This window comes from Calonectris borealis, chromosome 10, assembly GCF_964195595.1.
Source record: "Calonectris borealis chromosome 10, bCalBor7.hap1.2, whole genome shotgun sequence".
In the NCBI taxonomy this organism is placed as follows: domain Eukaryota; kingdom Metazoa; phylum Chordata; class Aves; order Procellariiformes; family Procellariidae; genus Calonectris; species Calonectris borealis.
Genome location: NC_134321.1, coordinates 9,253,793 through 9,272,804, shown reverse-complemented (window position 1 = coordinate 9,272,804; position 19,012 = coordinate 9,253,793). Strand labels below are relative to the sequence as shown.

At 41.9% G+C, this 19,012-nt stretch overlaps 1 protein-coding gene across 1 annotated transcript in view; it reads left to right on the top strand.

Moving 5' to 3' along the window:
* PTPRG (protein tyrosine phosphatase receptor type G) overlaps nt 1-19,012 on the top strand; it is a 415,889-nt gene that overhangs the window by 306,057 nt on the left and 90,820 nt on the right. Inside the window, exons 7-8 of the mRNA XM_075158716.1 lie at nt 3,307-3,464; nt 8,239-8,431. Coding sequence (XP_075014817.1) covers nt 3,307-3,464; nt 8,239-8,431 — 351 coding nt within the window. The remainder of the gene's footprint in view (nt 1-3,306; nt 3,465-8,238; nt 8,432-19,012) is intronic.

Below are 19,012 nucleotides of genomic sequence, written 5' to 3'. Positions count from 1 at the left end.
TCTGGGCACAACTTGTGCCCATCTCAAGCACTGAAAATGGGAAATAGGAGCCAGTCATAAAAGACAGTGAAGAAAGGTTTGATATTATTTCCAACCTTGTTCTCTCCCATTTAGTAGGAATTATATATATACACATATGTTAGTATGTATACGTATATAAAATATTTCTACCATATTCAGTGAATGCTGTTGCTTAGCTTGCAAATTATTCTCCTTACAGTTTTGCCAACAACAATAACTGATTTAAGGTTGAAATTTTAAAAGTGACATGACTTCAAAATCCCATTTTCAAAAATGTCTCAAGCTCTTAGGAACATAACTTCATGGCATTTACTGTTTCCATGTCCTCTTGAAGGATATGGGAGGTAGACTCCTGAATTTCTAAGTCCCTTTTTCTTTAAGCTTCACGTGAAGATCTGTCTGTGACTCTGGTTTCTAAAACTCTACACCATGCGTCTAGATGGAAGTGATACAAATGAATGATCTGTTTTCAAAAGTGCTAGGTTATTAAAGCATGATCAATCGATTATCATCTATTTTAGTAGTCATTTTAATCCAATTATATGTATTTTTTTATTTTAATCTTTGGAATTCATTAACGAAAACTTACAGCGTTGCTTGTAGCCATGAAAAATTAGATCGAGTACACCCTGCCCTACTTAAACTGTGTATTAGCAAAGCTACTTTTTCCTCAAGAAATACTCTTCTTCACAGCTGACTATGATTTTCCAAATGCTTAGGAAAAAACCCTCCCTAATTGATAACCAAAATTTAATCATAGTCGGATACTTCCAGTTTGCATTCAAATAAGGTATTTCTCTGTCTAAATAAGCTTCCCTTGGTTGATTATTCATATTGTAGTTCAAAATGTTTAAAAATGAAAGACAGAGTTGGATGAAATGTAGACTACTTAATATAGTGTGTATTTAATATAAAAGTCATGCATTATTCATTTTTGCAATTTGAATAACTTTGAATTTAGCATCCCTGTTCTTCATCTTTTCCTTTGATGAACAATTAATTATTAAAATATAATATTGTCAGCATATGGCTCAAAAATCCTTGAAAGTGTAAAATGAGCTTCGTTCTCCTGCCATCCTTTGATAAAGAGATACTCCATATTCTTAGTTTCTCACAGAATGTTTATCCAGCATCTTAAGTGATTCCATCGTTCTAAATAAAAGGTTATAAACGTTAAAAATAGTTAAATTGTTAATTTTAACTGAAACATTTTTTCTTAAAAAGAAGAGGAAAGCTCTTTAAAATATGCCTCCACGACCCATCTATTTCATATGTAGTCATTGGCTGTTAACTCAAAGAGGATGTTTGCGTGTTCAAATACTCTCTCAGATTCATAGCAGTCCGCTGTGTGCTCAGCTTCCACATAGAGAGAGACGGGTCCTTAAACAGAAAACCCACGTCATTTCGCTGGGAAGATGTATGTGCGCTGCGTTTGGAAATCAAATCCTGTGACTGAGTTTGCAGTTTTTCTAACCAATTTTTCCTGCATAAAAATAAGCCAATCGAATTAAATATGACCTTTTGCAGTGATTATAACTTACTGATTAGAGTATCTTTGAACTTTGGCCAATCGTATATATTTTACTATTTATTATGTAAGCACAGTTTTTTCCCAGAGGTATACTATGAAGAGGAAAAAATCTGTTTTATTATTTGTTTGTTTCCTTTTTGGGATGCGGAAGTGGTTGATATCTGCTTGGATTAGAAGGAAAGAAACTGTTAATGAAGAGATTGCAGTATTCTGTTACGAATATTTTGACTTTAATAGCATTACTCATCTTTTGAAACACTAAAGGCTATGAAAACATTGCACACCTGTTGATACTGTGCAGAAGAACAGAAGATGTCTGAAGTGCATCATGTATTTGCACCTTGCAGCAGCAGCGGAGGAAAAAAAATCCCCCTGATGATCAGACTGCTGCTCAGAGGTATAGGCAACTCTTGATTTGATCAAGACGTCTAGAAAACTGTGGAATGCTGTGGAAGTGAATTCTGCAGACTTCATCCTTTTTCTTTTCCTTCTGACTTTGGAAGATGTGTGTGTCAATCACCAGCCTACCTGCTCCTCCGCTCTGCTACGGGGGAGCAGGCTTGCCTAGCAGCTCTGATGAGACAGGGAGAGGAGTTCCTGCTACCCAAATGCGGACTCTTGTTTGAGGCACGAAGAATATAGAAAGTGAGGAATAGAGATGTATGGGAGAGCCTCGCATGTCAGCATGCCCTGAGGCAGTGAACACCTTTGCCCAGACTGGGAAGGAACTTCGGCCTATGAGTCAACATAAATTGCAGAGGATAAATGCTCAGGGGTGGCAGGGAAATTGTCTTGCCTGCAGCTGTTCCCTCCTTTCTTTTATTTATTTTTCTTCACAGAGTTAAATATTACCAGCTTGTCACTGTTACTTGAAGCTAAATGCTTTTAGTGCTTAGGTTTGCATTTCAGGCTGTCCAAGGAGCCTCTCAGAGGAAAGAGTTTGTCCCCAAACTGTTGGACCCTGGGAAGCAGCTTCTTGGATTGGGGAGAAGAGGCAGCAGTTTTACCTCTGAAACATGGTTGTGGTGCTGTGCTGACTGCACCCAGCAGCACCCTCGGCCATGCCTGCACGGCCAGGTGCAGGCAGTCCCGAACGAGCGCTGGCTGGACGCTGCTTCGAGCACCGCGTTGAGCTGGAGCTCAGCTTCAGAGGTGCCCTGCTGCCCTGCAGCCCTGCTCTTCAGCTCGTCCCCCCAGCAGCTCCCAGAGAGGTTTTGCTGGGCAGCGTGGCTCTGCCTCCTCCATCTCAGCAACCCGCAGAGGGAACGACCCCACTCCCGCATCCCTTTCCCCCGCTGGTGGGGATGGGACGGGTACGCTACCCGATGCGCTTTGGTTGAGCAGCAGCAAGTGGGACCACTGGGGCCTGGCTGTGTCCTTGCTGGGTCTTGGCGAACCCTCACTGCCATCAAGCTGAAGAGCCATCTACTGAGTGCTGCAACCACTGAAAACAGTGTTATTTCTATGCTAACATAAACCAGTGGGATAACAAGGGCATTTCACACCTGCACGCCTTCTAAATAGGAGCGTGCGTGTTCGGTATAGGTTTGACTAGCATTTTGGCTGCTCTTTTAATAATCAACACATCAACTCTTACAGAGCCTTCCTGATAGGGTGTTTTCATCTTTCATTATTTATATATATGATAAAATATGTTGTTGCCATTACACCTTGTTAGGCTGCCTATCAATGTGATGTCTGTTTTAAAGACACGTAAAAAAAAGTGTAATTCTGCTTGTCAATCTTTCCCGCAGAGAAGGAGACCTTTCTGGATCCCTTTGTGCTGAGGGACCTTCTGCCGACATCGCTGGGGAGTTACTACCGCTACGCAGGTTCTCTGACTACTCCTCCGTGTAGTGAGATCGTGGAGTGGATCGTTTTTCGGAAGCCCGTTCCCATTTCTTACCATCAGGTGTGTTTATTTTGTTAGTGAAGTCCATCTCTTGATTTGCCCTCTTTAAGACAGTGTTTGCAAAACCCGCCATTTTAATTTTGAGAACAAAAATGTTTCTGTTGACAAAAAAGGAAGTGTCGGTGATTTTTTTTTTCTCTTAAGTAATATTGTTTCTGAACATGAGCCATCAGTCTTAAGAAGACAGTACAACATGAAACCCAGTTTCCTTTCAATGATTTATTTGGTATTGTTTTTGTTAAGATTAAATTAAGCTATGGTGTAAATATTTACATGGAGTTCCTTTTTGTTCTTTTTAATTGAAACTTTCTTTTCAAAGTAAAGTGAGTGATTTCAGTTCTGCTCAGATTTAGTAATTTGAACTAATTACATTAGAAAAGACATCCTTCCATTAATTCTCCATGCTTAACTGTTTTTATAACACAGTAAAGCTACCATTATGTGCTTAGGGAGCTGGTGCACAAATCTTTAGAATTAGCACATAGCAGCTTTTAATGCAAATAGACGCAATGTCTGGGATTTGCCTGGAGAAGAATGCTCCCAATAAGGTAATGGCTAGATGGAGTCAGATGTTCACCAGTTAAGTGTATTTTGACATTGTTTGTTGTCTTTAGAAAGCCATCCTGCTGAAGTTAGTCTTTCCTTTTATTCATCTGGCTTAAGCCACTGAAAACAAACTTTTAAAATACACTAATTCTGTAAAGCATAAGTGAATAGTTCACTGGGTGATCATGACTGACAGATGCTGGTTCTCAGAGGTTTCAGAAGGGTGGTAGGCAATCACCATGCCCCTGGTCCAGGCTTTTTTTCATGTTTTCTGGATCCCATTGCTTCTCCCGTAGACTCTTTCATCTTTTTTTGAAGTCCTGTGTTCAGAGCCGGTCGCAGCGCTTCAGCTGGGGCTCTCCCGAGGCCGAGGGACATGGCAGGATTCATGTGTCCGGCCACCCGTGCTGGTGTAACGTTGCCTTTTCACAAAAGCATGACGTTATTGCCCGTGTTCAGCTCCTGGGCAGCAGGAACCCCTTTGCTAGAGGCGTTCCCCAGAGCGCTCTCTAGCAGCGCTGAGCACATCACGCGTTCCTGCAGCCCACGGTTCTGGCTGAAGCGTGAGACTCTGCACATGGTCCCGGTTGAATCGGACCCTTTGTTTTTTTCAGGCTATTTCTCTGATTGTCGAGATCATTTTGAATTCTGTCCTTGCCTGCAGGATACTTGCAATCCCTTGTAGCTTTTCACTACATCAATAAGTTTACTGTTTATTCTTTGGTGGCTGCGAGGCCTGGCCCACGCTCAGTTTTAAACCCTGTATACACATCAGGTGGGTCATGACTTCATTTTTTCATTTTCTTTTTTAACAAATGCAAATAAACTGGTAAATACCAGTTATGGCCATCATTATAATGGTATAAAGGTACTTTATCCTGGCATAGCTTCTTTACTGTGCTGTACAATAGTAACTGCGCCAAGTCAAGCCTTTAAAATTTGGCGTTGTGCTGCTTTATGCATGCATGTGTGGTTGAAGGGCTGGGAATTCTGTGTGTAGACAGACTTTCATTGATGCTACAACACATGTGGAATAAATAATAGTATTCTTTCCCTTGCCAGCTCTAGATGGGTGTATTTTAAGAGCCTGCCACCCTGCCATTGCTATGATTATTATTTGTTCCTCTAACAGAAACAGTGCAACATAATCCATTGCCATAGTTTAACCTTCTTTATCACAAGCCCTGTGAAGCAGTCTGTAATCCCAGAGGAGGAAAGTGATATTGTTTAAGCTTTGTTGCTGTTCCAATTAAATCCTTGCTTTTGTGCAAAATACCTTGCTGTAAAAAGGACAGTACTGAAGTAGTCCATTTGTGGAGGCTTCTCTATTTTATTCTCAGTGCTCCATCATCATCATCTTTCCCGATAATTAGACAACAAAACAGGACAAGCTGTGTCACCCTGCAGATGCATTGTAAAGCTAAGTGCATTCAATGACCCGAAGCATGGCATTACCTCTCATAATGCATACCTCAGAGTATCTCATTGTGCTTATAACGGTTTCAGTATTTTTAATTGCCATTTGTATATCCTGCCCTTAGAAAACTGTGCACATCAGGCTTTAATGGTTTGTAATTACATGACTCGGAGTTTCAGATCAGGTTTCCCCGTATCTACAATAGTCTTATAACAGCTTTTCATTTCTTTTTCTGAACGGGAGCTCTTGTAAACCTTGAAGAGGTGAATGTAGCCTCTTGACTGCAGCTCTTACATTATTTTTTTTCTGGCTATAGATAAATTAATTTCTCATTCCTGGTGGATAATATTTTTATAGTAAAAATGAAGTTGAAATGACTTATATATACTTCAACACATAAAAAGGGGAAGGTTCAAAATCATATTTGAATTGGCAGTTGTTAAAATGCAATTATACCTCCCCAAGGTAGCATGGCAGAAGAAAATATTTTAAAAGTTCTCTCTGAAAGTTTAAAAATTCAATTAATGTCATGCAAGTATAAGCCTAGAGACTTGACTTCAGAGGAGCAGTTGCTATCCAAGTTCTTGAGCTTTTGTAAAGTAATCTTAGGCCCTGTCAGCTGGCTTCATCAAAAATGCTTCCAGTGCATGAAGTGCAAAAGAGACGTAAATATTCACAAGAGTTTTGGTCTGTGCTTTCATAGAAGGGCATAGCAGGATCATCTGCTGGGTTTTTTTCTTAAGACAAAAGTGTAAGGTAATAGTCCCTTTACCCCTTTTTTAACCCATCCATCAATGCTTCTGAAGGGCTTCTGCTAATAATTAGGAAAAAGTTTTCAAGATTTTTCAAGATGTTACTCTGAAGAATCAGAGAGAGAACTGCAGTTGAGAATCAGGGAATAGGGCATTCATCTAAGATGCAAAAAAATTATAATCCAAATCCCACCATCAGTACCTGCAAGACTGGAAGCAGTACCTGAGCTCCCTGCCTGCAATGGGAACTGGTCACTGGTTGTCACCCCTCCCTGCTGGTCACCTGCTGTCCCTCTGCCTCAATTTCCCTGCTTGTACAGTAAAAGTAGTTGTGATTAGGGGGCAGCTACTGCTAAAAATGTACAAGCCTGAGCTGTGCTCTTATCTTGGAGGTGATTGCCTGTAGTGGGACTCAGTTCCCTTGGTTATGTGTTTTAGTGCAGAGCTGCCAAACTCAGGATTCGAGCTGTGTGGTCCGTCCTTTCTCCCACCTGCTATCCATGCGCTGCATGATAACATTCCCATACATGTCTCCGTTAGCCGGCTCAACACACCACCCGCTCCAAGGGGACTTACTTTTGAAATGAAATGTGGAAAAATTCACTCTCTCCTGCCCTGGGGGTCAGAGTTTTACAGATTTAAGCCTAATAACTAGGATTGTCAAGCCCAGCAGACTGGGTGAGCTGGACAGCAACAGCAAAAGGGGGGTTCAGATCACTGGTTTGAAAGGAAATTAAATAATGGTAGTCAGTGCCTCTTGGTTCAGTGGAGGATGCTTAACTGCTCTGTTACACCTTCCTTTGATTATTTTTATCAGTACTATCAACTGAGGCTACAATGATAATTTTTCCCAGGTGCAAGTTTCGGGACTCTCACACACTTCCCCGTAGCTTTAAGAGCAGATGCGCTTAATGAAGAGGGTGTGGCTTTCAAAGTGACCTGTCATTAAGCTATGAGTGTAATTCAAGACCCTTTTTAAAGTCTTGGACCAGATTCTGTACTCCCAAAATCCATACTATCAAGATATGTAATTGATGTTGATGTAAACAATATCAGGACTGAATCCTTCTCTGCTTTGTCTTGCTCAGTCTTTCCAGCAGCAACATAACTAATTCTAATTCTTGACGTGAATGATAACAAACTATTAGTAAATGCTATACTGACCTTGATAGCTGTGAGAAAAACATTAGCTGAAAATATTTTCACCTTCGTTTGCTGGAAATTTCTTTCTAAGAAATACTAAGATACAAAGTAACAGAAAAGTTTTCCAATTGTAGTTCTTTCTTACAAGTTCATACATTTTATTAAAAATAGCTCAGATCTGAATCCAACAGAGGAAACTTATTCCCAGAGGAGTATATGCTAACTGTGCCTAAATGGATTTATTCTGTGTTATTTTTTTCTCATCCTGTAGTTAGGTATCAGAGGGAACAGTGGTTGGTCGGGAGGTCAGGGCGCTTGGAGCTGGTAGTCCTGAGATTGCTCCACTCTGCTACTGACCTGCTCCTGGGCAAGCCAGCCCATGGGCTTGGGTGTCCATCCCGTAAAGGTGTGACAACTGCAGTGACCTTCCTGCAGAAGTGCTGCAAGAGCTGTCTGTGAAGCTTAGCCTGGCAGCTAAACTTCGTGAGGTATTCGGAGATAAGGTGGCGTTACCCTGTCCTGGAGAAGGCTCTTGGGGTGGAATGACCTGGAAGCACCTTTTGACGCAATACTGCGAAACAAAATGGTGCCAGCGGTGAGGAGAGTTTGGCATGGCTGTGTCACGCACAAAATCCTTCCAGACAAGGGGTCTAAGGGCAAATGTTTCCTTGCCCATGACAGACGTCCACGGGTTGCTAGAAGGCCTTCTCCCTTGTTGGGCAGGATAAGCACTGTGCTGAGATAAGACGGTTGGCAGTGATTTCAGTGGGCAGCCTGACTTCCCATGTGGTTTATCAGTCTTGGCATCAACATTTTACTTCCTGCCATTTTACTTTCTTATCAGCCACCCAGATTTCACCACATTGTTTTTCTAATTAACGTCCTTTCTCTCCCCTGCCATGATGGCTGCAATCAGCTGGAGGCGTTCTACTCCATATTCACCACCGAACAGCAAGACCACGTCAAGTCCGTGGAGTACCTGAGGAATAACTTCCGACCACAGCAAAGCCTGAACAACAGGAAGGTGTCCAAGTCTGCTGTGAAGGATGCTTGGAGCCAAGATATGACAGACATCTTGGAAAATCCACTCGGCACAGAAGCTTCCAAAGGTAGATTGCACTTATGAATTTTGCACTTGATAGGAGAATTCTCATTGTCTACTTTGTCATCAAATGGTGTCGAGGAGAGCTATGAGCTACCAAAGAAATAATACAGTGTACGCAGGCATTCCTTGTTGGTATATGTCAATAGATTAACTAATCCTGTGTGTGCCTGCAATTACCCGTGAAACTCGCTGTCACAAGGCACCATGGCAATAAAGCCCCAGAATATGTGAGTCTCAAACTGGCGATGTCCCTGTTTCTGCCGACTGGCTGTAGGGCCTTAGAGGTGCCTGACAAAAGGGAAACATGAAGGGACAAGGTCAGAGGTGCAATTTCGGCCCCATTAGCACTGACTCATTGTGTGTTTGACTGGGAATAGAGTATCCAGATGTGGTTATGGGTTTCATTTTTACAGTAACAAGACTTTTGAAGAACCATCAACCTTTTAATTCAACACTTGTATCAATCTGTAGGTAATGGTGACGGGGAGAAAAAAACTCTTCCTTATAGGCAGGTGATTTTCTAATGTCTTGCTGAAGTGTTTCATGTGCCTTTTTGTAGAGCAGCTGGCGCTTGCTTCTGTCAGTCACTGGATAATGAGCTGGCTGGGGGGGTGGGAGGGAGGTTGCAGTCGTTCCGTTGGCACAGACAGCCCTGACTAGAGGAGCACATCAAAAATTCTGAGAGAAATGTGTACTGGATAAAATAATACTAGAAATAAATATCATTTACTACCTTTATTTGCCTTTATTTTATTGAATGGTGTTATTTATAGGTAGGAGGAATGACATGTACTTTCCAGTCTTCAGTCTCAAGAAGTGCTTGGTGCTTAACCAGTTCTGGGTAGAGGTAAAGAGGAGGGGGGGCAGTTTGCCAGAAGGAAACAGCTAAGCAGATTTACAAGCTTCCCTTTCGTACCTGGCATTTTCACCTGGCCAGGCACAGAAAGCGTAGTTTTTAGAGGATGTGAATCATTAAAACAGCTGTGTTCAGCAACCTCACCCTCCCAAGAGAGTGCTGGAAGAGTGTATTTCTCAGGGCTCATTATTCTGTGAGCGTGCTTATTTATATATATATAATATACACGTACACAAACCTCATGTACATTAAAGGCAGCCTTGGGACAGAGAATTTACATCAGAAGTGAGAAGGAGATCTTGGGAATGAAGAAACCCTGCTACGCTCTGATGCTCTGGCCTGCAGTTTTCAATCAGTGTTTTAGCAGCAACATGTGTCAATATTTATTTCTTCAGTTATATCCTGTATACATATTACTTACCCAGAACAGTGATGAAAGTTAATAGGTTACATTATGTTAAAAGTGACAAAACTGACTAGTTTTTATTTTGAGTGCAGCCAAGGTACCTCTGGTACATGTGGTATAATATTCAAGAAGATTTTACTGCTTTGGCCATATGCCTGCATATTCCTTGCCTCACTGGATGGTTTTTAAGATTATAAAAATGCTTTAGGTGATTTTCACCCCCATAGTAAATAGCTGAAACCCACAATTTTGAGAGAGCTTTACAAACACTAAGGTCTGTAGTTAATAGGCTGATCTTGAAGTTGGAAGTGTTGATACCGAAGGAGCACTTGAATACTGGAAAGATTCGCATTGACTTTGATCTTTAAAAACTCTAAAGCCCAGATTCAACCAAGCGCACATGGCTTAGTTAACATGATGTGAGCCAGTCTACAGGAGCAAGGGAGCTGCACAAACATTAGCCCACGTTTAGATAGCTTGGTGCCAGGGTGCTTGACACCTTACATGCTTGGGGACTGGTTTCCTGAGCGGGTTCTCTCTGGGTCCTCTCTCATCATGTCCAGATACCATAATGTTCTGTATTCATGCCTGCCTGGGAATTTGAGCTTACGACATGCTCAAGAGAGACCCTCAGGTGGAGGGCGTGCCTTCCCCCATCTCCTGGGATCTGACAACATTCAGCGTGCCATCTAATGGCAGGGATGATGTTAGAGTCGGTGATTTTTTTTCCCTTGCGCTTTTGCTATAGGAGGCTAATGGCTGGGCAGCCAGTCTTTTTGTACCAGCTCTGTCAACTTGTCACTTTTTGGGTTGTGTGCATACCAGGGGACACTGAAAATAGGTGCATTTTTTTCATGAACTTAAAAATAAATAGGTTGCTGCAGTGCTGCTAACACAAAATGGATTGTAGTGTATCCTCCAAAGGTTACAGGGATGAGTTATAGCTGTTCCAGAGATATAACAACGTGGATGTTTCTGGCCCCTTCTTTGACAAAGGTGAACAGTGATGATGTGCCTGGTCCACTGCACATTCTGAACTACTGACATATAAATAAAATGAGTTGAAGTCATAATACTTGAGTGAAAGCAAAACCTATTGTTTATTCAGCTAGTAAATACAGTACCTCTTTATATAGTGTCATTCATGCAAAAGTACTGAGAAGCCAAGTGCACGGAGCGCTTCTCAGCTAGACAGTCTAGCATACAAATATAAAAGTGTAGGGTTAGCATAACAAATTTATTTTATGCAGATTCTTCTTCACACCTCATGGTTGCATATCGATGCTTTCCACATTGCATTAAGCAATGTGACCAATGGTTGTCACATGTTGGCTCCTGTCTACCCTCCCCATGCTTAGATTTGTGTGTTGTAGAAAAAGGCAAGGTCCTGAAAATGTGTCTTTTACTTGCTGCAAGGTGATATGGTTTGTGATGGTCTTCAGCTCTGGAGGGGAAGTTTGGATTTGTTTGTCGGTGTGAATTTTTGCAATTTGTTTCCTCTGTCACACTCTATTAAGTCTGTGGGCAGTATTGCTAATCTAGAAAACAGTGTAGCGTTCGTTATGTAAGCCTTTCTTATTTTGGAGGAAAATGTGCCCAGAACAATTTGCATAATGTTCAGAATAATTTTCAGAATTCCCCAGTGAATAGGGAATTTCAGATCAGCACAAAGCGATGCAGCTCTGCAGTTGTCCATTGACAAACGTGCTATCCTAAACAGTTTGGCACCAAACAGGAATGTCTTTTCTCCCAGCTATCAAAGCTATCTTGGGTCACAGAACTGTGACCAGTAGCATAACCTGCAGATACACTGGAGGAAAACTATTTCTCACTTTATGCCAGTCCTCTGAGTATTTCCCTAGCAAAGCCCTGTAAGTGGTGGCATTTGGTAAATCAAGGGTCTTCTGGGAAAGGCTATTTTAGGTCAACCCAAACTGTCAGTGCATTTGGATCCAGTTTGTTAGCCAATATGAACGTTAGCAGCCTTTTGTTTTGCAGTTACTCTCCTCTCCCTCCTCTTTTTTAATTTTAAAGATGCAATGAAGGGAGGGGCGGTGTTTTCAATCATCCGAATACAAGATGGTGAAAATATTTTAGCTAATTTGAAATAGTGTAGAGGGCTAATTTTTCAGTTGGGAGTGAAAACTCCTGTTTTCCTTTTGTGCTAGTATTTAGCAAGGAGAGTTTTCTTTGGTTCTGTTATCTCATTCCTTCCTCCTGTTGGCAAAAGCTGATTTAAAACAGTTCTTCTGAGGACTGCTCGTGTGCCTGGAATAAAAGCATACGCGTAAGGCCTTTGCTGAATCAGAGCCCATGAGCTGAGCTTAATTCTTAAGTTGACCCTGGAGCTGTTTCAAGAAACCATACAGATCATCTTTAAATATCTTATTTCTGAAATATACCATTCAGGATAAATACTGTCAGCTATGTAATTGTAGCAACTGGTGGATTGATAATAAACCATCATACAACAATGCTTTTTAAGAAGATGATACTTCCAGAGATTCAAGATATACAGTGGATCATGCTGTTAAATCATGCAGATCATCAGGCCTGTAAAATTTAACAAGAGGGCTCACTGGTGTTGCAGTACTGATTTATATAAAGTTTTGCAAAGTTAGAGATTCTCTGTACAGACATATTAAACCCAAAATGTATTTGTAAAATATTCATCAGATACTGTTAAGTATCAGCGACAGTGGCAGTGTGTGATTTTTTGCACATGACCATCTCTTAAAATTGCTTCCTTTCTTCTCTGGCCTGTCCTCTGTGGCTCAGGACTGTGTTGCTCTGTCACGTTACATATTGTGCTCCTGCCTTTTCATGGACTGCTTTCAAGCAGCTATGTTAGAGGGCTTCCTAATTATTTATCAGTTTAATAGTGTACATTGCTTTTCAGGGACAAATAGACAGAATTCTTACATAAAAGTCCATACAGTTCAAGGACCTAAGTCCGCATGTTCCTTACCACTTTCACATGTTGTCCCATCAAGCAGAGATGTATTTACAAAACATTACCTGCTTCAGTAAAGGTGTGGGCATTGAAGCTCAGGAGGAAAAGGTGTTTCATTTCCTTCTTTTAGGTTGTACCCCATGTGCAACAATATTTGCCCATTTTATTTTGCTGCTGATTAGGACCATCAAATGTTGTTTCTTTCTCTTTATGTTTTTTAACGCTGAAAAAAAAAAAAAAAACTTTAACCTTTATATCTCATTAAATGTGCTGCAAGCCTCACAACACTTAAACAAGCATCCCATGTGAGGGGCTCTTGACATCAGAGTTTTCTTTCACAGATGCCTGATTACTTCCCCAAAGGTGTCTGATTACTCTTTGCTGGAGTCTCAAATGATGCTGTTTCCCATCAGTGGGAATTCGCCTTAGAGTACCATCTTTAATTATGATCCTAGACTAAGTTAAATAATGAGCAGTCATAAATTCACTCTAGTAAAACTTACTTAGCTTTGGATGCTAAATTACCAGCTGGGACATTTCTCTAATAATGTACAGGTGATCATTTTCCTTCCTGTTCTTTGTTAAGCAGTAGTGATACACAGTTTGGAAGTCCTTGTAATTTAATGCCACTAAAACATGGATGGAAGATATTTGGATTTTCCCTCCTGCATGCTTTGCACTGGAGGCATGGCTCCAGCTATCGACCTGCAACCAAAGGTACAGCGCTGCTCAAGCAAAGCAGTTTAGTTCATATGCGCTATTTCACAGCTTCTGACATCAGAAATGAAACTAAGGCCTCCTTTTCTGCACGACGTGGCATCCTGGCGTTGGAGTGCATCTCCACTGCAGCATCACCCAAAGTCTGAGTTCTTCTGGAGACTCAGTGCAGTGACATCATCATTTTGAGGCAGATAGTTTAGAGCATTGACAGCAGTGTTTCTGAATGAGAACAAGTTATTTGTCTCATTTATAGCCTCTGTTATTGCTCCCAGTAATTTGTTTTTGCTTTCTAAATGCCCACGTTTTATGACAATTCTCTCAAAACAACTTTGCAGTCTCTTCATGCCCTCAGGTTCTCTCTGGGAGACCAAAAAGGGTGTTAGGCAGAAAAGTTCTACTCTCACGGAATGTCATTTATATATTATAGTCAAATGTAAATTACCACAAAACACTGTATAGCAGTAAGTGTATCTATCCAAAACAACATTGTAAATGTAAATTTAAAATGATACATTATTGACATCTTAACTTGGAATTGCTAAAGCAAAATTATAACTATTTATTTTCTTTAAATATCTTAGGGAAAAGGAAAATAAGCAAGAACCTCTTTTAGTTAATTTATGGTATTTTTACCGTTACAGCTGATTGTTCTTGTCCTTTGGAAGAATCTGTTTTACAGGTTGATTTCTTCATAGATTAACAACTCCTTCCCAGTTTCCTTGGATAACCAAACTTTTCCTATTTTCCTTTTTGATTTCATTTTGTTATGAAGATGATCCTTTCGTGATTCCATTCCCCTTTAATCAGATCAGCGCCCTACTACTGTGTGCTGGTGCAGATGGATCTATGTATCATTATTAGGATTTCTGCTGGCGCAGCGGACTGGCTCAGTGCAAAAGGTTGCACTTGAGGGTGGTAACACTGTGCTGCTAATTGCTTACCCTGCATCTTCTTTGCACTATAGACCTGCCCGGCTGCCACTATGCCTCGGTGCTCCAGGTAAAGGTACTCACCTATTGCTGCGAGAGTCTCTCTTGACGTGCACCTCAAGTACCCGCTGTAACATTTTAGGCAGAATGAGTGTGCTCCTTCTGCATACCTCATCCCTTCCACCTCATCCGTGTCTTGCTCTGCAATGCTGGGTCCTCGTGTATGCAGTTGTCTTGGAGCACGTCATGCAAAAGCAGGAAAGGACAGGCTGCTGCCTTCACAAGAGTTTCAGATCAGTCGGCTGGAAGGCAAAGCGTTTCAGGAAAAAAACCTGACCCATTTTGAGGGGGAATCGGGTACAAAAAGAAGTCGAACATATACCTGACATAGGTCTCATGCTTCCCCTCACAGTGGCTCTGTTCTGCAGGCTTCTGTTTTCACCGGTAGTAACTTCCATGTGGTTGTAATGTGAGCAGCGCATGTGTCTGTGCCTGAATGTAGTGGCCAGCTTACCAGTAGATTTATTAATAAACAATAAGTAACTGCTTGCACTTGTTTAGAGATTATAAAGGGCCCAAACCAAAAGAGCAAGAGGAATGCAGTGTGAAAGTTTAAGTATGATTTGGGTTCGCAGCTGCCACTAAAGTTGGAAGAGCTGAGTACTTGTAAGGGAACCTGATGATTTATTCCATTTACACCTGCAGGGAATTTCTTTCTGCACTGCCTAGCTGCCGATCCAGCTGTTTGGCCCACAGAAGTACTGATTTTAATTTCAGTCTTGACAGTACTTTGGACCATGAGTGCCTGCAGCTCATCCCTTGTGTTGGAAAAAGCTTCCGGAAGCTATGAATGGGAAGCTGCTTTCCCGGTCTGATTTTGGGCACCTCTCAGGCATGTATTGGGATGCTTTACCTGCCCTGTTGGCTTGTTCTTCCTAGGCTCCCCGGTCCAAGCAACCCTCGCCAGGACATTGGAAAGGGCGGCTTGGCTGACGTGGCAAATACATGTCCTTCTGGCAGGAAATCCTCCTTTCTCCCCGTTGACACAGCATGTGCCACTGAATGTGATCACACGTGTTGCATCAGACACACTGTATAAATAAGGACAGAGGTATACATTTTAAACACAAATCACCCTCTGTGTGTGCGTGTGTGCAATATAAACGCAAAACTTGTGGGGCAGATCCTTGTTGGACATCAGTTTACCCCAGCATGGCATCTGGCGGAGCAAGGTTGATCTGCACCCACTTAGAATTCAGGCCACAGCTGTAGAAATGGTATTTGTGAAATATATGAAATATTTGGGCTCAAACACAACACAATAAAACACACAGTCCATGCCTTTCAGTAAAACAGGGTCTGTTGCTGTGATGCCATGGAAACTCAAACGCTACAAAGAAAGCCATACAGGAGTGAATCCAAATGCTGGTTGTGCGTTCACCTTGGGAAATGGGCAGGCAGCAGGGGGGCAGAACCCAGCCTGAGCCCCTCCGTCAGAAGTGCCCCACGTGCCAGTTTGCTCATGAGGTTATTTCACAGGGCTCATAAAACAAGTGTGGGGTCTGTCGATGTCTCTCACACCTTAAGAAACAACCCTGTCTGTTTGAAGCATAGTGAAAGGTAAGAGCAGGGAAGATAAATAGTCTGTCTCCTAGCTACATTCTGTGGATTGAAGTAGATCAACACAAATATTTGTGTGTACGGCATGCTCTGGAGCCTGCAAATGCCTGCTGGCAAAGTGCAGGCAAAGGTAAAGGAAAAATGCGTGCTTCTCTTCAAAGCAATTATCCTTATATATTAATAATGTCATTTATAAGCACTCTAAGAAGTTAACAATGTACACTAAAGCAAAGCAAAAAAATTGCAAACGTTTAGTAAAAGGAGAGGGGGGAAAACGTTGTAAGTATGCCTCTTAGCACTTTTCTATGTATAAAAGCCTGTGTTGTCTCTGCGTGTGATCCTCGTAGTCTATTTGTTATCCTTTGGGAGCACAGCCCTCGCTGAACTCCGAGATTGAATCCGACAGCCCAAAGAACGCTGCTGTTTGTTATGGATCGGAGTCTCTTCCCCCGCATCTCCATTGAGTCATACCAATGCAAGGTAGCTGAATCTGGCACTGTATCACTTCCCTTACCATGACGCTGATGGCATGGCACTGAAAGCAAGTATGAGTTTTCTCATTGCAGTATAACCCATATTTCTCCATTTCAGGGCTTATTTGAAGTTTTGAGGGTCTAATAATAAGAAGGAATGTATGTGTGTGTGTATACAGATATATATATAATATATATAGTTGAAAGTATTTTTCTTCCCTTCTCTGTTGGTGGCATCACTTTTGTCTTGTCTACAGTCGGATTCCTGGGGGCTGCAGGGCTGAGTGAACTTGGTGCAGTATTTTGCCCCATCTACCATCCTCTGCGCTCCTCCTTTGTAAGGGAGAAACACCGTTCCCTGCCACCCATCCCATGCACACCCGGAGCAGAGGGAAGAAGTGAAGCCCCTCTCACCTGGAGGGGAACTGCCACCCAGAGCAAGACAAGACCCTTGTCCCTGTATTTTAGCTACCTCTGAGCAGTCCTGATCCAGTCATGGTCTATGGGCACATCCTGATGCTGATGTTTCCTCCCTGCACATATGAATTGCCTCAGAAGATCCCTGCCCATCTCGCCATGAGGGATTCAGCACTTCACGTTGCTTTTCTGTGCTGAAAATTGTCAGGGTTTCATCACACAACGTGTATCCCACAGTACTAAGGAGAGGAACGGCAGTTTTGCATTGCTGAGACATGCAGCAGCAGGGAGAGAGTGGCATTTTCCAAAAGAGGGCATAGCACAGCTAGAAATAACTGCCTTTAAAGTGGTGTCATTTTTATGCATGGAAGAGCTAACTTGGAACATTTTTTAGAGGATTTTATAAATCCCTCTGAGCCCAGTACCACTGGATTCATCATATGAGGCACCTGTTCTACAGGGAGAAGGTATACAAAAAATAACCAAATATATGGTTCTTATGCTCTCTCTAACTTTCCCTAAACAGCTCTTTTTATAACCGCAGGTAGCATATGCAAAAAGCGTGATGAAACCCAGAAAGTTTGGCTGGTTTTGCATTTCTGTCTTTGAAAGAGAAATGTAGGCTGCTCTTAAAAAAAAAAAAAAAAGCTGTAATGTTCTCTTACATGCCCTTTCTGCATTCATGGGTGTATCTTACTATCAGTGGTTAATTTTTGCAAAATAATAAGCCCCCCTTTTGTCTTTCAGCTCTCTGAGATGGAGCTGCCAGGAGCTTTTGGATTAAGCTTTATCAGGCTTCAGTTAGGAAAGCCTCGTGGAGGTTACGTCGCCAAATACAACATACAAATCAAATTATGGGAGAGATGAATGTGGAGTTGTTAAATTAATTTTGTTTGTTCCAGCCCATTGGAATGTTTTTAACATGAAGAAAATAATTCTCCGCTGTATGGCTGGCCTGGCCAGTGCTTAGGACTGTATTAGCATGCTACATTTGTCTGCGAGTGGCAAACAGGTTTTCTCCAGGCTTGAGTGAGCCCTGGAAGACAAGGCTAGCCAAGATGCTGGCTTGCCCCCTGCCTTCCCCAGCGGGCTGATCTGCAGAGAAAAGATTGTGTTAAGCTCCCAGGCAGCCCCGCACATGGCCAACAGCTGGAAACGCCAGCTGAGGCTGCCCAGTGTCAGGTCAGAGGGCTTCCTCCAGATGCACCCGCGCAACCCTCCCTCTTCGGCAGGACTTTTCCATAAGGCGGGAGCCAGCTTGTTTGCCAGGTTCCCAGTTCAGGTCATCCCCAACAGGAGGATGAGGGTTTTTTTTTTCACTCCAAGAGGTCCGAGGCATGCCCAGGGTACTGCAAACGTGCTTGCCTGCTAAGTGCCTCCGAGATGTAGCCTTGTGGCCCTGGCGAGGCTTTTCTGCCTGCAGGAGTCCTGGCACAGGCGGTCTGCTAGCCAGGACATAGTGGCTTTGGTGTCCTGCTAGACCTATGTGGGGCAGTTCAGGCATCTGCTCAGTATTGCACTACACCACAGAAAGACATCCTGAAAGCTCCCTCAATATTTTTATTATCCTTAAGATCCGAATTTACAAGAGAGCATTAGTAATATTTTTTCTCAAAATAGCTGAGGTGCTCTTTCAATGTGAAATGATGCTGGTTGTTGGTTTCGGTTCTTTTTTTTTCTCAAGCAGTCATGAATTCACAGGGTTTTTTTGCTTGGTTTAAAAAGGGTTTTTTAGCCTGGTTTAAAAAAAAAAAAAACAAAGAAAGAAAATCTTGTGTTTCTCTTTAGTGTGTCCTGACTCAGTTCAGAGGAATATGCAAACTTCTCCCTCCCTGTCCCAACCTCTTTCTGCATTTCTGTTTGTCCTTCAGCTGCACATTTTGCAAAATCAGTAAAGGTTCTTTAGCATCTTAAAAAAAAAAAAAAAAAAGCAAGGAGCCTGCAATTCTTTTAATCTTCTTTCGAAAATCCAAGGCACACAGAATATTGAAAGGAAAATGAGATCTCTGGAAAATGCCAGTTGTTTTATAGATGGTCAAATCATTGCACTTTTTTCCTTGCCTTTCAGACATTTGCTATATTATTATGTATCACTTTAATTAAATCATCAAATTGAATTATTGGATCAAATGTTTTTTTATTCCATTGTGTCCTGAGCAGGTTTGGTTAAATTAATAAAACCATATGTTTCATTTTATAAAAAAGATTTCT